Consider the following 26747-nt stretch of genomic DNA (forward strand, 5'->3'; position numbering starts at 1 on the left):
CTGCACTCACGCACTGTACAAAATATATGAACCCCCCACCAGACACAGTAAGTTGCTAGCTAGTACTGGCAGGAATTCTTTACAACAAAATGCACAACAAATATTCTCCAAAAACCGCTGCATCTTATGTGTGATGTTCGAATAACATTTACAAACAATTTGATATAAATTGTACATTTAAATCATCACTTGAGAGTATAAAAATCACTTTTGATGTACAGTGCTTTGCAACCAACAACTTACCGCTGGTTTGGTGCTTGTTCACTGGGACGATTCTAACTGGAACATCCCCCCTCGTAAGCAAGCTACGCAAACCAGCCAATAAGATGCCATGTTGAGTAGGTGAAGGCAAGACAAACTCAAACCAAAAACCCATTGGCTTAACAATAAAGTGGCAAGGGGAATCACCAATATAACCCTGTTACACTTGTCCCATTGCGCACTAGCGACTCCTGTTGCGGGCCGGGCGCAGTGCACGCTGACATGGTTGCCAGGTGCACAGTGTTTCCTCCAACACATTGGTGCGACTGGCTTCCGGGTTAAGTGGGCATCGTGTCAAGAAGCAGTGCGACTTGGTTGGGTTGTGTTTCGGAGGAAGCATGGCTCTCGACCTTCGCCTCTCCCGAGTCCATACGGGAGTTGCAGCAATGAGACAAGACTAACTACCAATTTGGATACCACAAAATTGGGGAGAAAAAGGGGTAAAAGTAAAAAGAAATGTAAAATACAAAAAATATATAATTATAAATCCCAAAGCATATGTGTTGACATATGCATGGATATATTTGCAATATTTGATCATTTATTTGTAGTACATGGTCTCGACCATGATGATTGGTTGAAATATATAATCTAAACCAATGACAGACAAGTGAGAGCATCTCTCACCACGCCTACTGATATTGACAGAGACAGGATAGAGGGCTGTATTGTTGAAAGAGTGAGCGGTGCTTCCTCAAGCTTCGGTTTCGTGAAAGTAGACAAAATAGTGAACAACAACCAGAGGGAAATATTCCTTGTAGTTGGCAAAGTTAGATAGAATATCTTCAAGATGGTTTGTGGGGGATTTACGTGTTCTAAAAATGCTCTTTGTTCTCTCAACGTGGTGTACATGGTAAGTGTCGCTAACTGGCTGTTGCTAATGTTTCCAGCTAACGTTAGCAGAAGAATGATGATGCTAACAGTGGTAGCAGCAGTACTAGCACAGAGCTAACTAGGATCAATGTCCACTATTGTTTCACTGAGATTTAGCTAGAAGCAAACAATGGACTCCAATTTACTGTCATCTGCAAATGTTGTCACTATCAACAAGTTAGTTACTAACATTTATCTATGATTTCTGAAGGAGTAACGTTCACCAGCTAACGCTAGCTAGCTAACATATGATTTCACAAGATATTGAAAATGATTACACACGGATGTGTGGCGCTTATAACAGGCAGTAACGTGACAAATCATTTCTGATGATTGACTTGATTACCCGTTAGAGGTTGAATTGTATTTGTGTCGGGTATAAACATGATGGAAGGGTAGCTAGCTACTGTACGCTAATTAACATTTGATTGTATTTGTACCCATTCAGAGGGCATCAGATATGCTCTAGCTAACTCTATACTTTACGTTTGTCAGATGACATAGCTGATTCTGTTGACAAGTGACGGGTAGCTAGCTATGTCACAGATCTCGTGATAGTAAACATAGACAACAGCATTATCTCTGTAATGTCAACCACAGCCATAACTAGAAATGATCTGTATGTACGAGTCATTTGAGGGTTGAAACTCCAGTCATCATACATAGCTAACTGTTATTGTGCCCTTTAATGACCATAACCATAATAATAAGTGTCATTGCATTGCTACTGCACAGGGAACACATTGATATAAGATTAATTATATTGCTGCACATCTTGACAAGTGTCCATATCCTGTGTTGGAAAATCTAAATGGTTTACATAGTCAATTTACACATAGCACTGACACACTTACCTCACCAGACATGCCACCAGGGATATTTTCAAAGGCCACAGGTCCAGAACAAATTCAAATTAACATACAACATTATACAGAGCCAAGATTGCATGGAACCTCCTTCCATCTCATATACCGCAAGTGAACAGCAAACCTGGTTTCAAAAACCAAATAAAGCAACACCTCACAATGCTTCTCCCCCATGTGACATACCTTTTGTGTGTTTGTACTGACATGTATGTGTAACTGATAGATGCACATGGACACTATATGTTAATGTTTTTAAATGTATGTAAAGTATTTTGTCTGTAATGTCTTTTTCATCATGCGTCAATCCCTAGTAAGGCTAGCTTTCGCCATTGCTATCAGCTAATTGGGATCCTAATAACATTAACAACAATCTCATGTATCAAATCTGTTGCATACGACTTGACACAATTAGATCATAGACATGTGAAGGTCTTGTGGAAAAAATAAATGTTAGCCAAGCACACATTCACAATAAGGTCTTGTCTCGTACCTAGAAGGTATATACCCCCTGACTGTTTTGGGGACAACCATTTTAAAATAGCAACCAATAGTCTCTGTGTTCAAGGTACATATTAGATTAGCTAGGCCAATTTTCTTTTTTTCTGGTATAGCCTGGTTGTCACTAAAAAAGGTTTACTTGTAGTTCATAGACACCAAGATGGACAAAAGTGTGCGTGCGTACGGGCAATAGTCAGTGTCCGTTTCTTTGCCCATGTCTGTGTGTATTAGGGATTCATATTTTCCCGAAAATCAACCAAATTACAATAACGGGAATAATTCATATTTATCCTATGGGTCCTGGGAAATACTGAAAAGATTATAAGTGCCCATTTTAAAGCTTTTAAAAGCAAGATATGGTCACTATGCCAGGGTTCTCCTCAAATAATGGGTGCTGCACTGCCTTGTTGGCTTGGCTGCACCACTATGTAAAGATTGTAAGTGTTCCCGGGACAGTCCCGGGATCCCGGTTACTCATGTTATTCTCTAGTGTGTAATGTGTCAGTGTTTGTCTCATTCTCCCCTCACTTAGTTTCTCTCTCTTTAACCCCAGTTGGTTGGTCTGTTGCTGATTGGCGTGGCAGCGTGGGGGAAAGGCTTCGGCATCGTGTCCAGCATCCACATCATCGGCGGGGTCATCGCAGTGGGCGTCTTCCTACTGCTTATCTCCATCGTGGGTCTCATTGGAGCCCTCAACCACCACCAAGTCATGCTCTTCTTTGTATCCTTTATGTAAAGGGCGTTTACAATCGCAACACACTTTACAATAAAACAATACAATTAAGGAGATCTTCACTGTCGGCCCTTTTCATACCAGTATGGGCAGGCAGAGTTGGTCTATAATGTTCCAACAGTCTTTGGTATGGGTCACTGTGCGAGTTTTGTTTTACTTGACTGAATATGGGTCAGTAGTAAAAATGTATTCTCTCAGTCTGTGTGTGCAGCCTTTGAATATTGGTCTGGTTCCTTGACTGCTCCTCTCTCAGTACATGGTCATTCTGTTCCTGGTGTTTCTTTTCCAGTTTGGTGTGTCCTGCTCCTGCCTGGCTATTAACAAGGGACAGCAGGTAGGTGTGTGTGTGTGTGTGTGTGCGTGCGTGCAATCGTTTTACCTCTTCCAGCTCCTGTTTTCTATCTTATGTCCCATCGCTCTCTGTCTTTCTTATTGCACACTGCTCTCTATATATGGACGTGTGGTTGTCCCTTGCCTACTTCCGGCGCTTTCCTAGGAAACTATGTAATTTTTTTAATGTGTTATTTCTTACATTGTTACCCCAGGTAATCTTAGGTTTTATTACATACAGTCGGGTGGAACAATTGGATATAAGAGCAACGTCAACTCACCAACATTACGACCAGGAATACGACTTTCCCGAAGCGGATCCTCTGTTTGGCCTACCACCCAGGACAATAGATTGGATCCCAGCCAGCGACCCAAAACAACGGCGCCGTAGAAGGGGCAGACGGAGCGGTCTTCTGGTCAGGCTCCGTATACGGGCACATCGCGCACCGCTCCCGAGCATACTTCCCGCCAATGTCCAGTCTCTTGACAGCAAGGTAGACGAAATCCAAGCCAGGGTAGCATTCCAGAGAGACATCCGAGACTGTAACATTCTTTGTTTCACGGAAACATGGCTCACTCGAGACACGCTATCTGAGTCGGTACAGCCAGCTGGTTTCTTCACGCATCGCGCCGACAGAAACAACCATCTCTCTGGTAAGAAGAAGGGCGGGGATGTATGCCTAATGATTAACGAGACGTGGTGTGATCATAACAACATACAGGAACTCAAGTCCTTTTGTTCACCTGACTTAGAATTCCTCACATTCAAATGCCGACCGCATTATCTACCAAGAGAATTCTCTTCGATCATAATCACAGTCGTGTATATTCCCCCCCCAAGCAGACACATCGACGGCCCTGAAATAACTTCATTGGACTCTATGTAAACTGGAAACCACATATCCTGAGGCTGCATTTATTGTAGCCGGGGATTTTAACAAGTCTAATCTGAAAACAAGGCTTCCCAAATTCTATCATTGTGCTACCAGGGCTGGCAAAACCCTAGACCACAGTTATTCTAACTTCCGCGATGCATATAAGGCCCTACCCCGCCCTCCCATTGGAAAAGCTGACCACGACCACGACTCCATTTTGTTGCTCCCAGCCTATAGAGAGAAACTAAAACAGGAAGCACCCGCGCTCAGGTCTGTTCAACGCTGGTCCGACCAATCGGATTCCATGCTTCAAGGTTGCTTCGATCACGTGGACTGGGATATGTTCTGCATTGCGGCGAACAACAACATTGACGAATACGCTGATTCGGTGTTCGAGTTTATTAACAAGTGCATCAGTGATGTTGTACCCACAGCGTCTATTAAAACATTCCCAAACTAGAAACCGTGGATTGAACTGAACGTGCGAACCACTGCTTTTAATCGGGGCAAGGTGACCGGAATCATGACCGAATACAAACAGTGTAGCTATTCCCTCCGCAGGGCAATCAAACAAGCTAAGCGTCAGTACAGAGACAAAGTGGAGTCGCAATTCAACGGCTCAGACACTAGAGGTATGTGGCAGGGTCGACAATCACGGACTACAAAAGAAAAACCAGCCCCGTCGCGGATCACGATGCCTTGCTCCCAGACAGACTAAACAACCTTTTTTCTCGCTTTGAGGACAACACAGTGCCCCTGACACGGCCCGCTACCAAAACATTTAAACGTGTTAACCCTCACAAGGCTGCAGGCCCAGACGGCATCCCCGGCCGTGTCCGCAGAGCATGAGCAGAAGAGCTGGCTGGTGTGTTTACAGACATATTCAATCAATCCTTATCCCAGTCTGCTGTCCCCACATGCTTCAAAGTTAAAGTAACTGAGCTAAATGACTACCGCCCTGTAGCACTCACTTTCGTCATCATTAAAGTGCTTTGAGAGACTAGTCAAGGACCATATCACCCCCACCCTACCTGACACCCTAGACCCACTCCAATTTGCTTACCGCCCCAATAGGTCCACAGATGACGCAATCGCCATCACACTGCACAATGCCCTAACCCATCTGGACAAGAGGAATACCTATGTAAGAATGCTGTTCATCGATTACAGCTCAGCATTTAACACCATAGTACCCTCCAAAGTCGTCATTTAGCTTGAGACCCTGGATCTCGACCCCGCCCTGTGCAACTGGGTCCTGGACTTCCTGACGGGCTGCCCCCAGATGGTGAGGATAGGTAACATCTCCACCCCGCTGATCCTCAACACTGGGTCCCCACAATGGTGCGTTCTCAGCCCTCTCCTGTACTCCCTGTTCACCCACGACTGCGTGGCCATGCACGTCTCCTACTCAATCATCAAGGTTGCAGACGACACTACAGTGGTAGGCTTGATTACAAACAACGACGAGATGGCCTACAGGGAGGAGGTGAGGGCCCTCGGAGTGTGGTGTCAGGAAAATAACCTCCCACTCAATGTCAACAAAACAAAGGAGATGATCGTGGACTTCAGGAAACAGCAAGGGGGGCAGCCCCCTATCTACATTGATGGGACAGTAGTGGAGAGGCTGGAGAGTTTTAAGTTCCTCGGCGTACACATTATGGACAAACTGAAATGGTCCACCCACACAGACAGCGTGGTGAAGAAGGCGCAGCAGCGCCTCTTCAACCTCAGGAGGCTGAAGAAATTCGGCTTGTCACCAAAAACACTCACAAACTTTTACAGATGCACAATCGAGAGCATCCTGTCGGGCTGTATCACTGCCTGGTACAGCAGCTGCTCCGCCCACAACCGTAAGGCTCTCCAGAGGGTAGTGAGGTCTGCACAATGCATCACCGGGAGCAAACTACCTGCCCTCCAGGACACCTACACCACCCGATGTCACAGGAAGGCCAAAAAGATCATCAAGGGCAACAACCACCCGAGCCACTGCCTGTTTACCCTGCTATCATCCAGAAGGCGAGGTCTCTACAGGTGTATCAAAGCGGGGACCGAGAGACTGAAAAACAGCTTCTATCTCAAGGCCAACAGACTGTTAAACAGCCATCACTAACATTGAGTGGCTGCTGCCAACATACTGACTCAACTCCAGCCACTTTAATAATGGAAAAATGTATGTAATCAATTTATCACTAGCCACTTTATATAATGTTTACATACCCCTCATTACTCATCTCATATGTATATACTGTACGCTATACCATCTACTGCATCTTGCCACCTTGATGTAATGTATCACTAGCCACTTTAAACAATGCCACTTCATATAATGTTTTCATACTCTACATTACTCATCTCATATGTATATACTGTACTCTATACCATCTACTGCATCTTGCCTATGCCGTTCGGCCATCACTAATTTTATATTTTTATGTGCATATTCGTATTCATTCCTTTACACTTGTTTGTGAAATTGTTAGGTTATATTACTTGTTAGATATTACTGCATGGTCGGAACTAGAAGCACAAGCGTTTCAATACACTTGCATTAACATCTGCTAACCGTGTGTATGTTACAAGTCATTGCCAGCACTCCTGTCGCTGTCCTCACCTGTGTGTGTTTGGTCTCCAACCCAGGTGAAGCTGTTGAGTGCTACCTGGACATTGATGAGCAACGACACACGGCTGGGCGTGGAGAACAAGTTGAACTGCTGTGGGCTGCTGAACAACACCCAGAGCAAAGAGCAGTTCAACGAGGACGGAAAACTCTGCAATGCGGTGAGGGAGACACACCAGTTTGCTCTCTGCGTTCAGCCTTTAAGGCCTTTCTCTCTGGATGTGGTTCTCTGCATGTGGTTTAAGCCACTCTGGTTACTCTCTGCCCTCAACAGCTTTCCCAACCTGTCTTAACCATTACAGATCAAAAACAAAACCAGCACTGGACTGCCTATTATAGGTAGAAAGAAAAAAAAACAGGATCGCAGTAGACTGTAATCTTATGGTTGGCCTTTTACTCTTTATGCAGATGCAGTCGTATGTTTGGACTTCCTCTCTCTATGTGATTGTTGTCTCATTGAAGGCTTTCTCGCTCCCTCTCTGTGTAGCCCTGTAAACATAACAGGTTGTGTTTCACCTGTGGGGACTTGATGCTGCAGCACGCTGCAGAGGCTCTGAAAATCCTGGGTGCAGTAGGACTCTTCTTCAGCTTCACAGAGGTCAGGAAACCGCTCCTGACTATACCTATAAGTGCTAAAATACACACATCATAACACTCACACTCCTCCCTAAATGCACAAAGGGGGGAATTCCGACCAGAGTTAAGCACATGTAAATGGATTGTAATTATCTTTTTTATGCACTTTTCTGTCATTGCGTATTCTGACCTTGAACTTAAGCACGAGAATAGCATTCTATTCACCGGCTATTCGTTTGGGTGGAGATTTAAGAAATGACGATGTAACACCGAATTCTGACCTTGACTTAATTCCCCTCATAATTCCACCACCTTTACACGCGATTAATAAGGTTGAGCAACAACATCTTTATTTTTTCCCGGAAGAACTAACACCATTCTCCATGCACGGTAATTTACAAATTGACAAGAGATCGATAAAAGCTAGGTAAATGAGTAAGCCATTTGGATAAGGGGATTGTAAATATAAATTACAATTGTTTGAGATCTATTTTATCTTATGATCACGGGAGACAAATGTGAAACCAGATATATGGCAGCAAACTGAATCATATCAACATATTACCTTTTCCACAGTGAAGTTATGAAATGTTGGTTTTATACAGTAACTTGGGATGAAATTTGGAGGCTCAAGCAAAAGGCTTCTGTAGCCATGTGCAAATGACAGTATAGCGCCAAACCTATAGAGTTGATTTATGATTTCTACAATGTTTTAATTATAAGGCCAGACTTTTCAGAATTATTTTTTTATGTTGTTATTATTATTATTATTATAATATATCTTTTTTTTGTATCGTGTTAGCCGCTTTCGGTAGCCACCATCAGTTATACCCACATTTTATAATTGTCACTGACTTTAGTGTTGGATTCCTTACATAATTCCATTACATTGTTAGTTTGTTCATGAGGATCACTAGCATTAGTGGGCCATATTAGGCTACCGTATTACAAGTTGTGCAATAATTTGGGACATGTAGTCTATTTGAGTCATTATGGAACTCAGACCACACGTAGCAGGTTAAACCTGGAGCCTGGCACACTGTTCACAGTGACTGGATTTTGTCACCACAGTTGCATGATTATTAGGGTAGATTTATAGGACTACTGTTCAACCCCTATTGTACACTTTTTTTCACCTTCCAATATTTCATGGATCGAACGATTGAATATGTAAACTTTCAGGATGAATCAAACCACTATTTGATTCACAAATGTATTTTGTGCGTAAAGGCTCTCTAACCAGCTTTTTATTATTCATAAATACTATCCTAACGCTAAATTGTATACAAGATCAGAGCTGCTTTTTTTTTTTACCAATTGGTGCTGAAAAGGAGACGCGTGTATATTTACATGGCTTTCTTTCATTGAGCCCTAATATTCTGAATTGTTCTCTCCATTTATTTTAGTGAATCTGTCAAATTCTAATCATAGGTAATCCATATTTAAAGGGATGACTTTCGATAAATGTACTGAAAACTCCACGGGGAAATCTGTTGGCTAGCAAGTGGGAGGGTTTTCAGCGGTTTAATTAAATATATTCAGCAGGCGCAAGGGCCCACGCCTGTAAAGCCCATTACACAGCTGCATAAGGTACATCTGAATACAAACTACGGAGAAGTGTGTAAGAAAGGCGTACATTTCCTTGGTCTGAATCGGGGCCCATACAGTACAGGTGAACATTATCACCATATACAGACACATGCACACTTCTCATGAATGTTGTTCTGTTTCAGATCTGGGGTGTGTGGCTGGCTGCACGTTACAGGAACCAGAAGGATCCAAGAGCCAACCCCAGTGCGTTCCTATAAGAGCAGAGCGTGAAGAGGTCCACAAGTTACGCACCATGATATAGACATACACCAGGGTACCAAACATACACACACACAAAATACAACATTGGAAATACACCGATGTGCCAATATGAAAAGAACAACACACACTCGCAGCCTGATGCCAATTGACAACCCACTAAGTACCTTCTGGTTCTCACATGTGCATACACACGCACTGGGGAAGAAAAGGCCATGTTGGTCTGTACAGTTTCTTCTCATGTATGATAGGATTGTTCAACAGCTTTTTTTTGTATAACTTCTGTATGTCAGTGTTTCTCAACCTCTGGTCTGTGGACCTGCACTGCTCTTTGGGATAATGGGGACCACTCCCTCAGATGCTAATACTTATTTACTTTGTTCTTAATTAGAAGTTTTAAACAACACAGTTCTCCAGAGGTATATCTGGTTCATGTTCATTAGGCACCAAACAGAAGAACATGTACAGAAACGAGGGACCTGCACTTTTCCAATAAGTTTTTATTTTCCTTTCTACGTTTTGCTACGGTGTGCTCTAATGAATATGAGCCTGTGCTCACTAGTCCCTGGGACCAAACCAGTTGAGAACGACCCCATTCAGAGACCCCTCTCCCTGTCTGTCCATGATGTGGTTAGACTACACAGACGCAGCACCCTGTGCACCAACTACCAGCATAGCACTGTGTGTGATGGCATACACAGAATTGATCTTATTTTAACCAAGAAAAATCATTTATAATTTAAGGGTTTTGTCTATGCCACAAAATGTTGCAATTGTGACAATTTTACATAGTAGGTTTCTGTTCATTTTTAACAAGATGTCATTGTGTGCGGTGTGGCCATCAATATTTATTGACAAAGAAAGCAGTGCCATATAGATCATGTCATGTTAGTGCCTCGGGTGGGAATTAGATTTTGTGCCAAACTATTGATTAAGAGGGGATACTGAATTGGATAGTCTATAGCGACATTTCTCTTCCTTTAGAGCTAAAACAACACTTTAATGGAGTTAAGAATGATGAGACAGTTCAGACAAATGTGGGTGTAATTCAGTTAACCCCCCCATCCATTCACATAGCACTTTATTCAACACATGCATTTGCTCCTGTATAATATTACATTTGTTTTGTTTGTGGTACTATGGACACTAGAGGGCTTTTGACACTGAGTAAAAGTTGTCATTAAACAATTCATCTGGACCACCAGAGAGTTAATTGTGGAGATGCTATGGGAAATGCAACATGTTTTTCTCACATCTCTCCTTGGCCTGTCCTGATATGCACCACCATCACCTCAATTGTCTCTAGACAGAGCTAGGACATTTTAACATATTTAATGAATGAACAAAACATGTTTGCCAGTGTTGATCGTTGTCACACACTCCTTCATAAAATAAGTGCAGCCAGTTTCAAAAGTTGAGACAAACTGTAGTCTGGAGATTGTAACACTTTGATTAGGAATATACAATGAAGGGAACATGTAGAACTACAGCACAAAGCAATGGGCAGCACAGTTTTTGGATGATCTAGCTTAAGTGGTGTTCCACTACCTGTCTTCATATATTGACATTTCAACCATCTGATCCTTTTCTGTGCATATTTGTTTCCACTTGATCTATTTTGTAATTAACCTGAAAGTGTTTTCCTAGTGGCACCTAAACAGGTGCAGCCTGATTTTATTTATTTGCCTGTCATTGGGGGAAATAATTTTCTATGGCCTAATTGTTGCGATCTTGGAGGAAGTTTAAAACTAGAGATGTGCCTGTAGCTTTTAACCACCTGCCTAAATACTTAGCATACCAGTGACTGTTCACAACAATTGTCAATTAGCAGAGTTGAAGAATGAGTTTTAAGTATTGCCCTTAATGGTAACCCTGCTAAAAGCCTTTGGTTGCACAGTGCCTCTGCACAGCAATGGGTTGTCAGAGTTAGTATTTTAGTCCCCTGTCACTTAAATTAGTGATGTGGCACTTCCAAAGGCTGTGAGACTGCCACTATACGTCCTGACTCAAGGTTTTGACCCTAAACATTTGAAAGGTTTTAGTTCCCTTAAAGTTTGTCCATGATTGACAGAATGACTCATGCTCACCCTCAGTGTTAACTTCCTGTTCTAGATTATGACAATGACTCAGCTTCCTGTTGCTTTTCACCCAAATGGCACCCTATTCCCTATATAGTGGACTGCTTTCAAGTAGTGCACTATATACGGAACAGGATGCCATTTGGGACTCAAATGTTCCTACTGTGGACTTGATTGCCTGCTTAACCTTAAGGTTTCTTTTTTGTGCAACATGTTTTTCCTATTAAATGTCATGATTCAGGAGCCTGGCTTGTTCAGTCATTTCATTCACTTCTTGATTTGTGAATCTGAAGTCATTTCAGATTAAAGAAGCAAACAAGACATTAACACACTTTGAATTAACCTAGAAATTGAAAAGGGATATAAAATGTACAGTTAAATGCCTGTTAGTTGATTGGAGCAGCTTTATTAGTCTTTGCAACACTGATACATTGGGAGGGATGCTTGGTACAGAAAAATACATTTGGCCTGTAAACCTGTTCAACAAATGCCTCTTAGCTACTGTGTTCGTGTGTGAATTTACAAAAATACATTAAGCTATAATAATAATGACTCAGGACAGTTATTCCGTTCCGTGTTGTATGTATGGGTGCACATTTCACTTGGGGAATGAACGAGTCAATCCCTCTTCAGGTTCATATCCATATGGTCCTAAAACCCCACTTCTCGCCTTACATTCTCCAGGCTAGCTGACTAGCTTATGGGTCCTTTAACAAAAATAATATCTTACTACACAACAGGAACCTGGCCTGAAATGCACTGAATGACAATTACACAAATGGAGTCAGGGTTACCATTCCTCATGGTACTGTCCTTCCATGTCATTAACTGCATTTCAACCATTGGTCACTTCCTCCTCATTCTCCTGGAAGTAAGGATGTTCTAGAGCATTCAGGGCAGAGATTCTTCTTAGAGGGTCAAAAGTTAGCATTTTCTGTGGGAAAAACAGAACACTTGAGTTTACAAATGTGAATCAAGTAAGACAATTACAAGTAGGGTTTGTCCTATCTTGTATAACGCCATAACTTTATTTTGTCAATCATAGCTTTTACAAGCATTGGTCTGGATAATAAAATAATACACTTTTGGCCAGGATTCACACTAACCCAAGTGGATCCTGGAAAGGTTTATACAATTCTACCATTTTGCATTTCAACGCTACCAAAAAGTTTATTTTCAAACCGAATACCCTCCACAGCTGGTTAGAAAACCAAGAAGTCTCACCAGCAGCAACTCTGTCCCCTGTTTATTGATCTCTGGAGCGTAGTCGGTGATTGGGCGGGGGCTGATAGGACTGAAGTTGTGTCGTGAGAGGGTGACATCAGCAGGCCACTCCTCCTCAGGTGGCAGGCCAATCACACTGTGGAATGGCAGGCAGGAAGGTTCAAGCCAGCCAGTCAGACAAGCGTTTCAGAAAGAATTGACAGAAGACTGATCCAAAGTGGCAAGACGGTAATGGCACTTGTCAAAAGAAGTGCACTATATAGGGTGCCATTTGGGATACAAACAGAGATTCCAGCCCATACTCACTTGAATATCTTTCCCAGTTGGTCCACTTCAGAGTCTCCACAGAACAATGGTCTACATGAGAGAGTTTGGATTTGGGTTAAAGTGCTGTTGGCCAATTTCCCCAGCTGTGAAACAAGCAGTAGCGTCTGTCTATATGCCCCCAAATGTCCCCATTTTATTGTACTGACCTATGGCCATGTCTGTGGGAGATTACAGGGGCCTGGCAGACCATTCTGTGTAGACTGGTGTGGCCTGGTCGTTAGTGTGGGACCATAATGATAAGATAAGAATCCCTGAGTGCCACAGCAGTAGTCTGCTATACTGCCATTTGACTACATGGTGGCAGCATAATCACAGAAATGAGTGCTCGGTCACACTACAGCCAGAAACAAATTGGGTTTGTCTTGCTCCATATGTGACTCGTTTCAGGAAACTAGGCATATGTCACGGGTCACTACTTCACAGGAGAGCCATTTGAACCCAATTTTTTTTTTTTAATCAAAATGTGTTTTTTGGCAGAAATGCCTTCTGAAACACGTGAACTTTCATGTGCCTTAATAACAAATGTGTATGCCATCTGTAAATACGAATACAATTGTTAAATTACGAGCTTATTTGGTTAAGCCACAAAAAAAGCGAACAACCTTCTCACTAACCATGATTGGCTGGGATAATGAGTGGGCTGGACATGCCGAGAGGAGTTCAGATTGGTCTGCCATACAGAAGGCTTCTGTCTAATTGAGCTGATAAGTCTGTTGGTAATCCTGTCGATTACAGCTTTTTTTCCTTTTTTTTTTAAATGTATCATGTAGTGGAGCTGCATAAGTGTTGATATACACTTTCTGGTGGATAGAGTTTTGAAATCATGGGAATTAGAGTATGATAGCTAAAGAGATGGAGAAAACCCCTGTTTCTGGATTACATCTTCAAACTAAGGGCAACCATGGCATAGCATCCAGGGCCCCCGACCTCCAGCGGGCCCCCAGATAGCATATGATAGCAAAAATGTGTAGAATTGGTCCAATTTCCTGCAATTCTACACATTTCTGCTATCATATGCTATCTGGGGGCCCCGGGGCATGTACCCTGGGTGCCTGTTCGGTAATCTGGCCATGAGTGTTAACTTTGCCATGTGTAATATTATCGATAAATCCAATGGGAATCATGTTAGAATGTCAGATTAAGGGCCTCCCGAGTGGCGAAGTGGTCAAAGGCACTACATCGCAGCACTAGACCACCTTTATTCCACACAGAGACGTGTACAAAGTTCTCCCTCCATTTGGCAAATCTGACCATAATTCTATCCTCCTGATTTCTGCTGTCAAGCAAAAACTAAAGCAGGAAGCACCAGTGACTCGGTCAATAAGAAAGTGGTCAGATGAAGCAGATTCTAAACTACAGGAATGTTTTGCTAGCACCGACTGGAATATGTTCCGGAATTCTTCTGATGGCATTGAGGAGTACACCACAACAGTCACTGGCTTCATCAATAAGTGCATCTGACGTCGTCCTCACAGTGACCCTAAGTTCATACCCCAACCAGAAGCCATGGATTACAGGCAACATCCGCACTGAGCTAAAGGCTAGAGCTGCCGCTTTCAATGAGCGGGACTCTAACCCGGAAGCCTATAAGAAATCCCGCTATGACCTCCGACGAACAACACAAAACAGGCAAAGCGCCAATACAGGACTAAGATCAAATCGTACTACACCGGCTCTAGTTCTCGTGCCCAAGAAAGCGAAGGCTACCTGCCTAAATGACTACAGACCCGTAGCACTCACATCTGTAGCCATGAAGTGCTTTGAAAGACTGGTCATGCTCACATCAACACCATTATCCCAGAAACTCTAGACCCACTCCAATTTGTATACCGCCAAACAGATCCACAGATGATGTTATCCCTATTGAACTCAACACTGTCCTTTCCCACCTGGACAAAAGGGCGGCAGGAAGGGGGTGGTGGGTACCCCAGTGGTTAGAGCGTTGGGCCAGTAACCGTACATTGACTCTGTATCGGTACCCTCTTTATATAGCCTCGCTTGTTATTTTACTGCTGCTGTTTAATTATGTTACTTGTATTTTCTATTTTTTACTTAACCAAGCATTGTTGGACATCCAGCCAATTTGATATAATTGGGACGCATTGGAGTCAACATGGGCCAGTATCCCTGTGGAACGCTTTCGACACGCTCCATGCTCTGACCAATTGAGGCTGTTCTGAGGTCAGGGGGGTGGAACTCAATATTAGGAAGGTGTTCTTAATGTTTTGAACACTCATTGTACATTACAAGTATCAAAAGATAAATACAGGTATTTCCCAGTACATCAAATAAGCCTTCACAAGCCCTGACCACTCACTTGCGTCGGAACATCTCAGCAAAGATGCAGCCCGTACTCCAGATGTCCACAGGCGTGGCGTAGGTGGACTGGAGCAGGACCTCAGGAGGCCTGTACCACAGAGTCACCACCTGAGAGTCATGGAGGAGAGAGTTGGTAGTATTATGAATGCATATTAATTTTAATGCATGAAAACTGAAATCTGCCATACCGAATTTATACCAGCATGTCACCTGTGCAATTAGACGCAAAAAAAACTCTAGATCACCTTTACTCCACACAGAGACGCATACAAAGCGCTCCCACATCATCCATTTGGCAAATCTGACCAGAAGTCTATCCTCCTGATTCATGCTTAAAAGCAAAAACTCAAACAGGAAGTACCTTTGACGAGCTCAATACGGAAGTGGTGCGATGAAACGGATGCTAAGCTACAGGACTGTTTCTCTAGCAAAGACTGGAATTTGTTCAGGGATTCATCCTGTTTGTCTATCCTGATTGCCTAGTCACTTTTACCCCTACCTACATGTACAGATTACCACAACTACCTCCCCTGCACATTGAATCAGTACTTATACTCTTTGTATATAGCCTCGTAATTTTTTTGTGCTACTATATCCTTTTATTTTTTGCACACACAAAAATACTGTCTAACTCTGCATTGTTGGGAAAGGGCTCATAAGTAAGCATTTCACCATAAAGTCTACCCTGTTGTATTCGGCACATGAGAAATATATTTTTTTAATTGAATATTTAAAACATACAATATACTTGCAGTGAAGCCGCTCAACAACTACATCACATTAGTGATGCAACCAGGGTCAACGTCCTGCTCAAGAGCACATCGACAGACCTCCCACAAGGTCAAAAACAGGGACCCGAACCAGCGATCCCTCAACCCAAGCTCCCAAACGCCAGCCCTCCAAGACCCCCCCCCCAAGTGTAAAGCATAAGTAAGCATTATGGTGAATGCACAGAGACCCCTTCAATGCTCAACCATAGTATGTGTCTTCCTACCACAGGAGTGAGGGCCATGTGGTAGCTGTAGATCCTTGCCAGTCCAAAGTCGGCCAGCTTCACCTGACCACGGCTGGTGACCAGGATGTTCTCTGGCTTCAGGTCCCGGTGCACCACGCGGTTCGAGTGGAGGAATGCCAGGCCACACAGCAACTGACGCATTAGGTCCTAACACACACAGGGGGACACATTTAACCTACGTACCATGCTCGACCCACTCAACAGTCTTCCATCACAACCAGCCAGGTAGAATGAAAGGGAAACCTATACTGACTGTACAGCTGGTCCTGTGTGCAAACAGGCCTGGATAGGGCTGTGGCGGTCATGAAATTCTGTCAGCCGGTGATTGTCAACTGCCGGTCTCACGGTAACTGACAGTTAAATAACAAACACATTTAGCAACTCCTAGCTTCCACGCATAGCGTACCAGCCATTGATGCAGACCTCATTGATGCAGACCTTTGGAACATCTACATTTTTAAAAGTCTAATAAATCCATGTAATATAACCTACACTATCACAATAAATCCATTACATATTTTAGACGGGTCTAAAGAAACATGATATGAAGAAAATGTAATGAACTTCAGAAGAACAGAATAGCATACTCTGAGTTGTCCTTATGTTAGGCCCTGATCTGGCTATGCCAATTTTTTTTTTTTTTTAACTAGGCAAGTCAGTTAAGAACAAATTCAGAAGACGCTGGGCCAATTGTGCGCCACCCTATACTCCCAATCATGGCCGGTTGTGATGCAGCCTGGTTTTGAACCAGGGTGTCTATAGTGATGCCTCTAGCACTGATATGCAGTGCCTTAGACCTCTGCGCCACTCAGGAGCCCTATGGCTGTGGGCTACACTAGTTCATTTAGCAGACAAGATTTGATTGGAATTTCGTGGCATTATTTTATAGTATGAATAATACATTTGAATATTGCTGAATAAGATAGAAAGGATGTTTTCTCTAAAAGATTTCTGAGGGAGTGCCACATGAAACTATTCTGTGTTGAGCAGTTAAGAAACAGGTCCCCCTATATGCTTCATTTAGAGTTATTTATGCAACTTTTGTTGGCTGCATGATGCGACTAATGATGATTTGAAAAAAGTTTCACGAAAGGCATGAGCCCTGCTTTGTTTCCTGCACAGGCTGTGCACACTTCATCAGTCTCTCATTCACAATTTGAAAAGCACTTGACAATGCCTCGAATTTCCTGGCGGCATCCCCCTAGTATGGCCGTAATGACCCCTAAAAAAATCCATGCTTTTTGCGACCAGTGGCTGTTGTGCCCTTGGGCTGAATATAATAATTTGTATTCCCTTCTCCCGGCTGAGTGTTCCGAAGCACCTCTCACTCAAATAAATGACTCTCTCAGATATCGCAATTCTAATTAGCCAATGCCCGTCACGTAATCGGGTTCTTCTCACAGGCATCTATCTCAGCTCCGAAGTAGGCAAGTGAAGACATACATCTGGGTTGCAAGTGCACGCTTCCTTCTTATCAAATTCTGAGATGTTAGAAGAACTGTCCACATTTCCCTTGTCGTCAGCCAACAAGATGAGTCGGCCTAACGAACAACAAAACCACTAGCCTATGTCAATCTACTAACCCCATAGTACAAAAGTTGACCTATTCTATTCATCAGTGGATTAATGTGCTTAATTTTAAGTAATTATTTGGCCACTTTAGTTGTCAAATCAAATCAAAATCAAATCAAATTGTGATACAGTTGTGATACAAACCTTATCAAAACATACAGGCCAATGGGCTAGGCTATATGAGTTGTGATACAAACCTTATTAAAACATACAGGCCGATGGGCTAGGCTTCATGAAGTGTGGGACTATGATTTGAAAAAGTCGCAAAAAAAAGGCATGCCACATTTTCTGCCTTACTGCACACAAGCTGGGCATCATTCACAAGTTATAGGCTAATATTGTCACTCAACAGACTATTGTTGATTAAATATTGTCTTTACAAATACTAAATAATATATGTGTGAAATTTGTTTTGATTTAGAATGGACCATTATCATGCACCTGTCTCGGAACAGGGGCAAAAAAAAAAAAAACATGTAATCTATACCCTTAAATAGTGAATGGAGGACGCTTTTCCTGTGGTTAATTTTCATGCCAGCCAGGTAGGCTATACTCCTGTTGTAAAGCAAAGCAATGTGCTTAATATTAGGAAAGTTGAGAAATAAATATAGCAGGCCTAGCCTATAGAGAGCTGATGGGATCCTCCTAATTTTAATTAAGGCCATCAAAACTCGTTCCGCACGCATTTCCATAGCCTATAGAAACGTTGCGCAATATGAGCTCATGGGCTCTCAAAGTGTTTGATTAGATTTTTGATTACATTGATGTCAGAGTGATTAGAGGGACAATAGAGTGCTGAGTACCAGGCAGTTAGCAAGTTTGGTAGGCTACTAATGACCATCAGCAGCATTAGAGCTTGGAGAAGCCTAGTTAACGTGACTAAACGGTCACGTGGAATTTGTCTGCGGTCATGACTCGTGACTGTCGGTAAAATGGTCACTGTAACAACCCTAGGCCGGGTTCCGTTTCAGTCTCTGGCCCCTAGACCTTACCGCTTCATTAGCAATGTGGCAGAAGTTCTACTTCAACTATTGGAGGTCTAGTACTGCTATCCAAACGCTTCTGATTACCAAACAATGCAGGTGAGTGGAGGCAAAGAGCAGGGACAGTCTTGGTCAACTGACAACAGCCAAAGTAGGTGGAAGATCATGCAAGTGTATAGTGTTGGGTGGACTACCTCTAACATGGTTTACATGCAGACGACACCATTCAGTATACTACTGGCCCTTGCTTGGACACTGTGCTATCTAACCTCCAAACGAGCTTCAATACCATACAACACTCCTTCCGTGGCCTCCAACTGCTCTTAAACGCTAGTAAAACCAAATGCATGCTTTTCAACAGTTCACTGCCTGCACCCGCACGCCCGACTAGCATCACCACCCTGGATGGTTCCAACCTAGAATATGTGGACATCTATAAGTACCTAGGTGTCTGGCTAGACTGTAAACTCTCCTTCTAGACTCATATCAAACATCTCCAATCTAAAATCTAATCTAGAGTCGGCTTTCTATTCCGCAACAAAGCCTCCTTCACTCACGCCGCCAAACTTACCCTAGTAAAACTGACTATCCTACCGATCCTCGACTTCGGCGATGTCATCTACAAAATAGCTTCCAATACTCTACTCAGCAAACTGGATGCAGTTTATCACAGTGCCATCCGTTTTTTTACTAAAGCACCTTATACCACCCACCACTGCGACCTGTATGCTCTAGTCGGCTGGTCCTCAATACATATTCGTCGCCAGACCCACTGGCTCCAGGTCATCTACAAGTCCATGCTAGGTAAAGCCCCGCCTCATCTCAGTTCACTGGTCACGATTGCAACACCCACCCGTAGCACGCGCTCCAGCAGGTGTATCTCACTGATCATCCCTAAAGCCAACACCTCATTTGGCCGCCTTTCCTTCCAGTTCTCTGCTGCCTGTGACTGGAACGAATTGCAAAAATCGCTGAAGTTGGAGACTTTTATCTCCCTCATCAAATTTAAACATCTGCTATCTGAGCAGCTAACCGATCGCTGCAGCTGTACATAGTCCATCGGTAAATAGCCCACCCAATTTACCTACCTCATCCCCATACTTTTTTTATTGATTTACTTTTCTGCTCTTTTGCACACCAGTATCTCTACCTGCACATGACCATCTGACAATGTATCACTCCAGTGTTAATCTGCTAAATTGTAATTATTTGCCTACCTCCTCATGCCTTTTGCACACAATGTATACAGACTCTTTTTTTTTCTTTTTTGCTACTGTGTTATTGACTTGTTTATTGTTTACTCCATGTGTAACTCTGTTGTTGTCAGTTCACACTGCTATGCTTTATCTTGGCCAGGTCGCAGTTGTAAATGAGAACTTGTTCTCAACTTGCCTACCTGGTTAAATAATGGTGAAATAAAAAATAAAAACATGACCTAATATGTTAAACACTATATATACAAAAGTATGTGGACACCCCTTCAAAATAGTGGATTCCACTATTTCAGCCACACCCGTTGCAAACAGGTATATAAAATCGAGCACACAGCCATGCAATCTCCATATACAAACATTGACAGTACAATGGCCTTACTGAAAAGCTCAGTGACTTTCAACTTGGCATCATCATAGAATGCCACCTTTCCAACAAGTCAGTTCGTCAAATTTCTGCCCAGGTCAACTGTAAGTGCTGTTATTGTAAAGTGGAAACGTTTAGGAGCAACAACGGCTCAGCCGCAAAGTGGAAGACCACACAAGCTCACCGAACGGGACCGGTGAGTGATTAAGTGCGTAGCGCGTTAAAAAAAAACATATCCTTGGTTGCAACACTTCCTACCGAGTTCCAATCCAAACTGCCTCTGGAAGCAACGTCAGTACAATAAATGTTCTTCTAGAGCTGCATGAAATGTCTTTCCATGGCCAAGCAGCCGCACACAAGTCTAAGATCACCATGCGCAATGCCAAGCGTTGGCTGGACTGGTGTAAAGCTCGCCGCCATTGGACTCTGGAGCAGTTGAAACGCGTTCTCTGGAGTGATGAATCACGCTTAACCATCTGGCAGTCCGACGGACAAATCTGGGTTTGGCGGATGCCAGGAGAACGCTACCTGCCCGAATGCATAGTGCCAAATGTAAAGTTTGTTGGAGGAGGGATAATGGTCTGGGGCTGTTTTACATGGGTCGGGCCCCTTAGTTCCTTCCAGTAAAGGTAAATCTTAACGCTACAGCATACAATGACATTCTAGACGATTCTGTGATTCCAACTTTCTAGTTTGGGGAAGGCCCTTTCCTTTTGGTCATGTAGTGTATTTAACATGGTTTTACGGGGACCTAATAGGTTATATTTAACATGGTTTACGGGGACCTAATAGGTTATATTTTACATGGTTTACGGGGACCTAATAGGTTATATTTAACATGGTTTACGGGGACCTAATAGGTTATATTTTACATGGTTTACGGGGACCTAATAGGTTATATTTTACATGGTTTACGGGGACCTAATAGGTTATATTTTACATGGTTTACGGGGACCTAATAGGTTATATTTTACATGGTTTACGGGGACCTAATAGGTTATATTTAACATGGTTTACGGGGACCTAATAGGTTATATTTTACATGGTTTACGGGGACCTAATAGGTTATATTTAACATGGTTTACGGGGACCTAATAGGTTATATTTTACATGGTTTACGGGGACCTAATAGGTTATATTTAACATGGTTTACGGGGACCTAATAGGTTATATTTTACATGGTTTACGGGGACCTAATAGGTTATATTTTACATGGTTTACGGGGACCTAATATGTTATATTTTACAGGGCTAACGGGGACCTAATATGTTATAGTTTACATGGCTAACGGGGAACTGGGGGGCTTCTTACTTGGATGCGGCTGGGGGGCAGTCCTGGGGCGGGGGCCTTCTCTAGGTAGGTCTTAAGGTCCTGGTCCACGTGCTCAAACACCAGGGTGACTTTAGTCTCCTGATCCGTCCTCAGGGTGGCACACACGTCCATGAGCCTGACGTACACACAAACACAGAACACACGCCGATGAGCCTGACGTACACACAAACACAGAACACACACGCCGATGAGCCTGACGTACACACAAACACAGAACACACACGCCGATGAGCCTGACGTACACACAAACACAGAACACACACGCCGATGAGCCTGACGTACACACAAACACAGAACACACACGCCCATGGGCCTGATGTACACACAAACACAGAACACACACGCCCATGAGCCTGACGTACACACAAACACAGAACACACACGCCCATGGGCCTGATGTACACACAAACACAGAACACACACGCCCATGAGCCTGACGTACACACAAACACAGAACACACACGCCCATGAGCCTGACGTACACACAAACACAGAACACACACGCCCATGAGCCTGACGTACACACAAACACAGAACACACACATCCATGAGCCTGATGTACACATACAGAGTGTGTGAGTGATATGCACACATCCCTAACTTTCACACTAGTGCTGGGCCATCCACAACACGAGATAGAGAGCAAGCCCATTGTGTGTGCTGCTCTCAAGGGATTTAATTTAACCTGCACTACAGTTCAGGTAACATTTCAGCTGCCATGCCTTCTCAGAGATTAGTCATTATTGTGGTGCAGGTTAAAATCCAAGCACCTGACAGCAGCACACATACCATGTGTGGGATCGCTCTTAATACACAGTCAAACAGACAAGTTTATGGTCATTCATCAAAATCTGAATGAGGCATGCCATGGTGAGTCTGTCGCTATCTAATAACCTTTATAGAACCTACTTATCAAAACATACCAGTCAGTCTTTACACATTACACAGTTCTGAGGCTATGTGGGCGGAGGGTTGTAGAGATACAGGTGATCAGGTCAAAACTGAAGTCTCAGGCTACAACAAAACCAACAACGACTGTGTGATTGAGAGCGTTTGTGACTGTGTTGATGTGTTTGTGCATGTTTATGCAGTTTAAAGGCGCTATTGGTGGAGAGGAACAATTTACGTGTATGGGTGTGTTGATTACTTTATGGCATTCATTCCCTTTTAAAATGCTTTTTTTTTCTTTCTCTTTTTCATGATATCCAATTAGTAGTTACAGTATTGTCCCATGGCTGCAACTCCCGTACAGACTCTGGAGAGGCAAAGGTTGAGAGCCATGCGTCCTCCGGAAAATGACCCTGCCAAGCAACACTGCTACTTGACACACTGCTCGCTTAACCCAGAAGCACCAATGTGTTGGAGGAAACACGGTAACGCTTGCAACCGTGTCAGCATGCATGCGCCCGGCCCCCCACGAGTCACTGGAGCGTGATGGGACAAGGACATCCTGGCCGGTCATACAAGCAAACCACACAGTCCAAATGTGCACTTCACATTTCCATATCTGAAAACTCATGTAATTTACAGCATCAACGTTTATGACTGCTTTACAGTATCAACATTTCCAAGAATGACTTGTCAAACCCTGGGTCGTTCTGACATGAATTAACCTGTTTGTCGTATTGTGAAGAAAATTTGCCTCGGGAACCCACACTTGAATGCACTCATGACTCCATTCCTTACGCACCAAAATTACAATTTGTTTGTCTGAAGTGCCTTGTGAAACACTAGGATTGTATTTTATTACTTAGCTAGTCATTTTGGCAAGAAGTTTTCAAATGATGCCCAGCTGACCCAGATTGCAAATGATAATAAAACGATTTTGGATTGCGTAAACAGTAATTGTGTGATGGTGGGGACGCAGGACTGTGTTCCAAACAAAAAGTGTGCTTGCCTCAGTTCCTTCATGGCAGAGCTAGGAGAGCTAAAAAAAAAACACCTCATAGTTGAAGGCTCTTTCCTTGAGTCATAAAAGTGCATTGAAATTACTTAGGGACTGTGCACAGTTTGGAGAGGTGTGGCCACTTGGAGACACCAGTTAGACCTTTTTCCCTCAAACCCTTGAATTGTTCTTTCTTATGTTGCACCTACCCCAAAATGTACATGAATCTACTGACATTTGAAAGCAAGAGTATGTAACCAGTATGTGTGTTTATCGGTCATTAAAGGCCTATTAGTGTGTAGGTGTGTTGGTTTTCAGACCTCGAAAGAAGTCTCTTTACATTCCAAATGGGGTTGAGGCTTATACCTAGATCTACATAAAAGTTGCATGGAACGTGAACTCATCTGAAAACTAGACCTCTTTCCTGGCCTGAAAACATTTGACAATCTTTGATTTTGGTGTGAACTATCACTTTAAATAAAGGTTCAATGAATGAATGTGTTCTAACTTGACCACATTGGGATGGTCAAACTGCTCCAGTCTCTTCAGCAGGGCCACCTCTCTGACTGTGGAGATAGGGAGGCCATCTTGGTCCGTCTGGACGCGAACGCTCTTCAGAGCTACAAACTGGCCGCTCTCCAGGTCCCGAGCTTTGTACACCGTCCCGTATGCACCGCCTCCGATCTCTGCCACCGGCTCGTACTGGACCTCACTGCCCTGGGCCATGGCCTGGCTGGCAGACAGAAAGAGAAAAATAGGTACGGTATGACTACAATGTCCTTCTACAGTAAGACACTGTCCCCTCCCTGCCACGTGCTTTCCAAAATAGAGGTCCACCTGTCTTAGGTCCAGCTCATTACCCCTCCAACAACCTTTCACCTTCTAGAGCACTGGACCTCATTAGCTGGGGTAACCTCTGCATTCCAGAGTGGAAGAGGCTGTCAGAAAGATTGTGTATGTGTTAGTGATGCGCGGGTTGACTCATAACTCGTGGACGGTTTAGGGTCACTACTGTGTGGCTGAAGGGCGGGTGGGTGGTGTCTGTATAAAGAGAAACAAATGTATAATTCTTGTGCAATTCATATAGGCTACATTGAGGTTTTTCTGTCATTATTTTAGGCTATCTGGTATTAGTGCATAAGCCTAAATGTTATGGCTTAATTGTAAGCACACCAAATTGCCTACACCAAATAATGCTTTTGGGAACGGGCAGAAAAAGTTAATATAATTCCACAGAGGCAAAAAGGTAATTTTCGAAGTTTAACTCAATGAGACAAAAGCTGCAAAAGGAGAGTTGAAAATAAAGAAAAGGGAGTGCCAGAAAAGTCATGTTTAGAAACTATTTGGTGAAGTTTTAAAAGAGGATGATAGCAGTGCTGGCTGGCTATGTTATGTTTGATGATTGTGAGGCGCTATACAAATTCGACAGTCACAAGATGGGACTTGAAATAGGCCTATGGCATGTCAAAGGAACTGTAGCCTACTGTTTAGATGGGTTAAATGGAAACTGAAATCTAAAACACTATTTCAATAGAGATTCACCATATATAATGTCTAGGCTTAATCTGGGAAACCAGTCCTTAATGTTTTTACCAAGTTGCCATCCTTAGCTACTCCTAGAGCCAGCAAGTATACAATGGGTAGTCTCCTGGTTGAAAACCAGGCCAGGAAGGGACATATAACAAATTGGTATTTTTTCTATATTTAAAATGGTCCAAACAATGGTACATCAAATACATCTGAAATATTTCCTAATGTGGCTCTATATTCTACCCAAGAAAACAAAAAGTTGGACAACTTTCATTGTTAATTTACCTATGTCCATATAAAATGGTAATAACCATCATGTAATATGTAGTTGTCCTAGTATTTTATCACCACAATAAACTGCTAAGAAAGCAAAATTAGGTAACGCTAGCAAAATATTGGACAGAACGAACTTGTGGCATAAGGCAGGAAAACGAAAGCCCCCCCCCCGAAACGTGTGATTCCTCCAGAACTCTTTTTTTGTTAATTAAATCAGTAAACACAGAATCGATATACCACAATAACTCTTAAACGCAGTTTAAGACGTGCCAAAAAATATTTAATGTTAAATCATGGTTCCACACTTCGCTTTGGCATGGCAAACATTTGTAGAGGCAATAGGAAATCCCATGCACCAAGTTGTGCAGAACTTGTGTGGTCAGGCCTATGATCTGACATTAGTGCCCCCAAACTAGCTGGAATACTTCGCAGCTAGCGACATCTGGTTTTTAAACATATTTACAAGATTATGTGAACAGTGTTTTAACTAAATTGGATCTAATAAGCTACTTACCACGTTTCTTGATGTTTTCGTTAACGTTAACTGGCTATACTGCTACATTTAGTGCATGAACGAAAACATGTTTTTCACTTGGTTCTTTAGTATCAAACCACATTCGAGGTAGGTCGCACATAGATTTCACACTAAACTTGCGGATGTCTTCGATCAAATCCTTCAATTTAACTTCGGCCTTACTTCACTTTTCTTAAAACTGGCAAATCACTTGGTAGTGGAGGCGCTTCCTGTCGCCTTACAAGGCGGAGCCAAACATCTATTTACCCCCCCAAAATAATCATGACAGCTTTGCAACATATAACTTAGCCACCCACTAAGTAGTTCTGTTGTATGATACATCTGCCAATTAGCCTACATGTTCAAGTGTTTATAAACGTTATGAGTGAGTGAATCTTTAATAAATAAATAAATAATTCTATGACATACTAATTATTGAACTTTTTTTTCTCATGTAAAACATTACCTGGTTTATTTCCGTCATAGACAATTTACACTAGAAACATTGAAGAAGAGTTTGTGACTCAGGTCTGCCCCGGCGCGCGCAGAGCTCCGTGAGTGATGAATGAGGACCGCGCACCAAACCCCTCCCAGCTCTTCATCGCGCTGCTATTGGCGGATAACTGCTGTTGCTAGGCTCATCTACTACTCTGGTTTGCTGTGAGAGACCAAACCC

At 42.9% G+C, this 26747-nt stretch overlaps 2 protein-coding genes across 4 annotated transcripts; one reads left to right on the top strand and one right to left on the bottom strand.

Annotated features, from left to right (window-relative positions):
* The first annotated feature begins 892 nt into the window (after positions 1–892).
* On the top strand, positions 893–11759 carry LOC112254693 (tetraspanin-31). Its single transcript, XM_024427477.2, has 6 exons — positions 893–1114; positions 3052–3219; positions 3485–3565; positions 7074–7214; positions 7541–7651; positions 9363–11759. Exons 1-6 carry the CDS (start codon positions 1052–1054, stop codon positions 9435–9437), a joined length of 639 nt encoding a protein of 212 aa, XP_024283245.1. The 5' UTR covers positions 893–1051; the 3' UTR covers positions 9438–11759.
* A 143-nt stretch (positions 11760–11902) lies between these two features.
* On the bottom strand, positions 11903–26642 carry LOC112254694 (cyclin-dependent kinase 4-like). Of its 3 annotated transcripts, none has more exons than XM_042324561.1 (8): positions 26538–26642; positions 24260–24484; positions 21846–21981; positions 16381–16548; positions 15385–15494; positions 13047–13097; positions 12741–12876; positions 11903–12450 (listed from the first exon to the last, which is right to left on the bottom strand). In XM_042324561.1, the coding sequence occupies exons 2-8, from the start codon at positions 24475–24477 to the stop codon at positions 12352–12354; spliced, it is 918 nt and encodes a 305-aa protein (XP_042180495.1). In that variant the 5' UTR covers positions 24478–24484; positions 26538–26642; the 3' UTR covers positions 11903–12351. The 3 variants fall into 3 exon arrangements, with proteins under 3 accessions (XP_042180495.1, XP_042180494.1, XP_042180496.1); XM_042324560.1 differs by lacking the exon at positions 26538–26642 and adding an exon at positions 26072–26331; XM_042324562.1 differs by lacking the exons at positions 16381–16548; positions 26538–26642 and adding an exon at positions 26072–26333.
* Between the last annotated feature and the right edge of the window lie 105 nt (positions 26643–26747).

The sequence above is a fragment of the Oncorhynchus tshawytscha genome, linkage group LG07, assembly GCF_018296145.1.
Source record: "Oncorhynchus tshawytscha isolate Ot180627B linkage group LG07, Otsh_v2.0, whole genome shotgun sequence".
NCBI lineage: Eukaryota > Metazoa > Chordata > Actinopteri > Salmoniformes > Salmonidae > Oncorhynchus > Oncorhynchus tshawytscha.

What these genes read in the sequence shown, in the direction of transcription:
- LOC112254694 (XM_042324561.1), bottom strand. Translation starts at nt 24,477, where the DNA reads ATGGCCCAGGGCAGTGAGGTCCAGTACGAGCCGGTGGCAGAGATCGGA. An exon ending in GACCATCCCAATGTGGTCAA is followed by an intron (nt 21,982 to 24,259) that starts GTTAGAACACAT and finishes TGTGTACGTCAG; the next exon opens with GCTCATGGACGTGTGTGCCA. An exon ending in TGCCCCCCAGCCGCATCCAA is followed by an intron (nt 16,549 to 21,845) that starts GTAAGAAGCCCC and finishes TGTGTGTGTTAG; the next exon opens with GACCTAATGCGTCAGTTGCT.
- LOC112254693 (XM_024427477.2), top strand. Translation starts at nt 1,052, where the DNA reads ATGGTTTGTGGGGGATTTACGTGTTCTAAAAATGCTCTTTGTTCTCTC. An exon ending in CTATTAACAAGGGACAGCAG is followed by an intron (nt 3,566 to 7,073) that starts GTAGGTGTGTGT and finishes TCTCCAACCCAG; the next exon opens with GTGAAGCTGTTGAGTGCTAC. An exon ending in TCTTCTTCAGCTTCACAGAG is followed by an intron (nt 7,652 to 9,362) that starts GTCAGGAAACCG and finishes GTTCTGTTTCAG; the next exon opens with ATCTGGGGTGTGTGGCTGGC.